Source organism: Morone saxatilis, unplaced genomic scaffold (genome assembly GCF_004916995.1).
Source record: "Morone saxatilis isolate NCDOM2014 unplaced genomic scaffold, NCSU_SB_2.0 Contig17, whole genome shotgun sequence".
In the NCBI taxonomy this organism is placed as follows: Eukaryota; Metazoa; Chordata; class Actinopteri; family Moronidae; genus Morone; species Morone saxatilis.
Window position 1 is genome coordinate 6,301,719 of NW_023339729.1, and position 2,897 is coordinate 6,304,615.

The 2,897-nt window shown below is 39.6% G+C and overlaps 1 protein-coding gene across 1 annotated transcript in view; it reads left to right on the forward strand.

Annotated features, from left to right (window-relative positions):
* The window catches only part of htra3a (HtrA serine peptidase 3a), a 4,458-nt gene extending 3,373 nt beyond the window's left edge, over positions 1 to 1,085 (forward strand). Inside the window, exons 9-10 of the mRNA XM_035660485.1 lie at positions 205 to 300; positions 576 to 1,085. Coding sequence (XP_035516378.1) covers positions 205 to 300; positions 576 to 744 — 265 coding nt within the window. The 3' untranslated portion in view covers positions 745 to 1,085. The remainder of the gene's footprint in view (positions 1 to 204; positions 301 to 575) is intronic.
* The last annotated feature ends 1,812 nt before the right edge of the window (positions 1,086 to 2,897 follow it).

A 2,897-nucleotide genomic window follows, 5' to 3' on the forward strand; every position in this document is an offset into this window, starting at 1 on the left:
CACACACACACACACATTAGGCTTTATATTACAAACACAAATACAATTTTCAGCATTTAGTCAAATGATAAGGGGCCGTTGATGATGTTGTTTGTAACAGTATTTCTATTGATATATATATAGAGATATATGATGTCTAAGATAAGATATATAGTGTTTGTATTAGCATTAGCATTAGCAGTGTTGCGTCTTTGTGTGTCTCAGTCTAGTGGCGGAGTTGAGACGTCAGAATCCAGACTTTCCTGAGGTCAGCTGTGGAGTTTTGGTGCACCAAGTCATACCTGACAGTGCAGCACAAAAGTATGTTCACACACACACGCAAAACCCCAAGCACATACACACACAGGGCTGAAGACACCTTGCAAGGGAGACCGCGATTCATCAAAGTCTCATCAGCCGAACTTAGATGTTTGATGTTTGACTTTGATGATTGGGGAGATTTTAAAATCCATTTTTTTTTGTTAGAAATGAATTTCTTGTGAAGAGAATGATGACATCTATGGTCAGTCATGTGTTGTTGGCATGTACACATTTTACGTTGTAACTGATTGCAGTTTCTTTCCTCTGTGTTTTAGTGGAGGTATTAAGGAAGGTGACGTTATAGTCAAAATAAACAGACAACCAGTTCAGACCACTGAAGACATCCTTGAGGTGTTACAACGTGATCAGCCTCTCCTGCTCGAGATTCGTCGAGGCAATGATGACTTACTGTTCAATATCCACCCTCAAGTTGTTGTACGTTGAAGAACCGGACAGTTCATTAGTTTTAAGTGTGAACTAATGTTGGGCAAGACTCTGTATATTGCATTAAAGTTCCATTTGGCCATGAGCAACATCCTACAAGGACTTATGAACAAGCCATATATGGAAATATGAACTGATCTGAAGTGATGGAGCGTCTGCAGTTCTAATTTCTGGTTAAACAAGAAAAGAGCTGTGTTTTCTGTCCATGTTTACCAGTCTGATGATGTATATTTTATTTGATGGATTTTGATCAGCAGAATATTTGGGTGTCTTTTATCATCCACACTTTGATACACATTACAATACTTAAAATACTATAGAGGGAAATTGATAGCACTGTATGTTTTATGAAGCTCAAATAAGAATAAAAGCTTCCAAACAAGGAGTTGGTATGTATTTGTCTGTCCAGGTCATTCAGCAGTTGTTGTCCATCTGTGCAGACAGCAGGTTCGACTCCTTTGTTTATGTCTTCTCCTGCCTTCTCCCTCCACTCTGCCTTGGAAAGACATTCTCCTAATTCAAACAAACCTAAGCCGACACCTAGACACACACTGAGCAAAGTCCTGTTACTGGAAAAGTCACTTTTATCCTCTCCTGTTTTGGTAATGGAAATCCTGATGCATACCATTTTCTGAACCTTAAAGCTGAGCACAGAAAATCCTTGTGGAACTGCTTTGATGGTCTTTCAGAAAACCCAAATGTATCCTGAAGCTAATGACAAAACTCAGCTCGGCAGCATTTATATGTTATGTTATATAACATCTTATATGTTATATGAGTTTTCCTGAGCAAACTCTCTTCATGGTGGCATGACATGACACAGTCTTAGGTCAGGGTTAGTCTTGATTTGTTCTCCCCCCATGATGTCATTACCTAAAGATGACCCCGCCTGATGTGTGTGTGTGTGTGTATACACTTCATAAACAGGATCCAGACAGGCAACAATTCCTGCTTAGTTAAATAAAGACTGTGCCATATTACTACTGGCTGTAACGCTATGAAAGACAGAGACAGGGGGATGATGGAAAAAAGAAAAGAGGGAAAGTGGGAAAGAGATCAAGAGGAAAGGGAAGAATGGGCTGAGAGAATAATAACAGACTGCCACAGAGGACAAATTACTACCATATCACCCAGTAGGACTCTTCCTTTGAGTCTAGAGTGTGTGTGTGTGTTGCTGGCCCAACTGTTTGAGTGTGTGTGGGGAGTTTACTGGTCTCGCCAAGACATATTGTCATAGCAGACTGCTTCAGTGGGACAGTAGGAAGACGCTGCTGTTTGTGGTTACACAGACAAAACTTTACAACTGTCACTGTTCACACCAAACCAAAACATCATCAACAAAGATGTCTTGTTTCTCTGCTGACATTATAAAGATGTCTGCATCTAGTACGTTTTCCCATAAGGCCTTCTGTTTACATTGTGGAAGAGTTCAGGCCCTACTCAAGCCATGGACCAATGAATGTATCACCATCTAGAGGCCAAATGGAGTCAAGTCTGGTTTTTAAATTACACACAAATTATGATTCCCAAATAGACCACTAGATGGCGTGTTTGGTATAACAATTTGCTCCTGACGTGGCAACTGATGCTCAGGTCATAAGACTACTGTTTATGTGAAGTCTAGCTACTGAAGCAGTCTACATATAGCTCTGGTTTCTAATGCTGAAGCTAAAGTAGAGGGCACTGTTAAATGTCTATAACCACATGAAGGACCAGTATGGATCTTATTCACAAGCAGTGCGCCTCCACACAGCCGTACTGTTGCAATCATCTTGTTTTTGTCAACCCTGTCTCTGTCATTATAAACCGACTGACCATGTTATTAATTATGAGACTTCTGGCGAAAGGTTTTCTTTCTTGTACAGAACCAAATGCTGCTTACTGGATATATTATCAGAATTATACCCTTATACTTGCTGATAGAACAAATAACCTTATAGGAATACCATGGAATGACACATTCAGTGCTAAAGTGATCAGTATTGGGTATTATCCTTGTAACTACATTTTCTCAAGTACTGCACTTAAAGGTGTGTAACATTTAGGAGGATCTATTATCAGAAATGGAATATTCATAGGTGTGTTTTCATTAGTGTGTAATCACCTGAATATGGGAACTGTTACCTTAGAACGAGCTGTTTTTATCTATTATT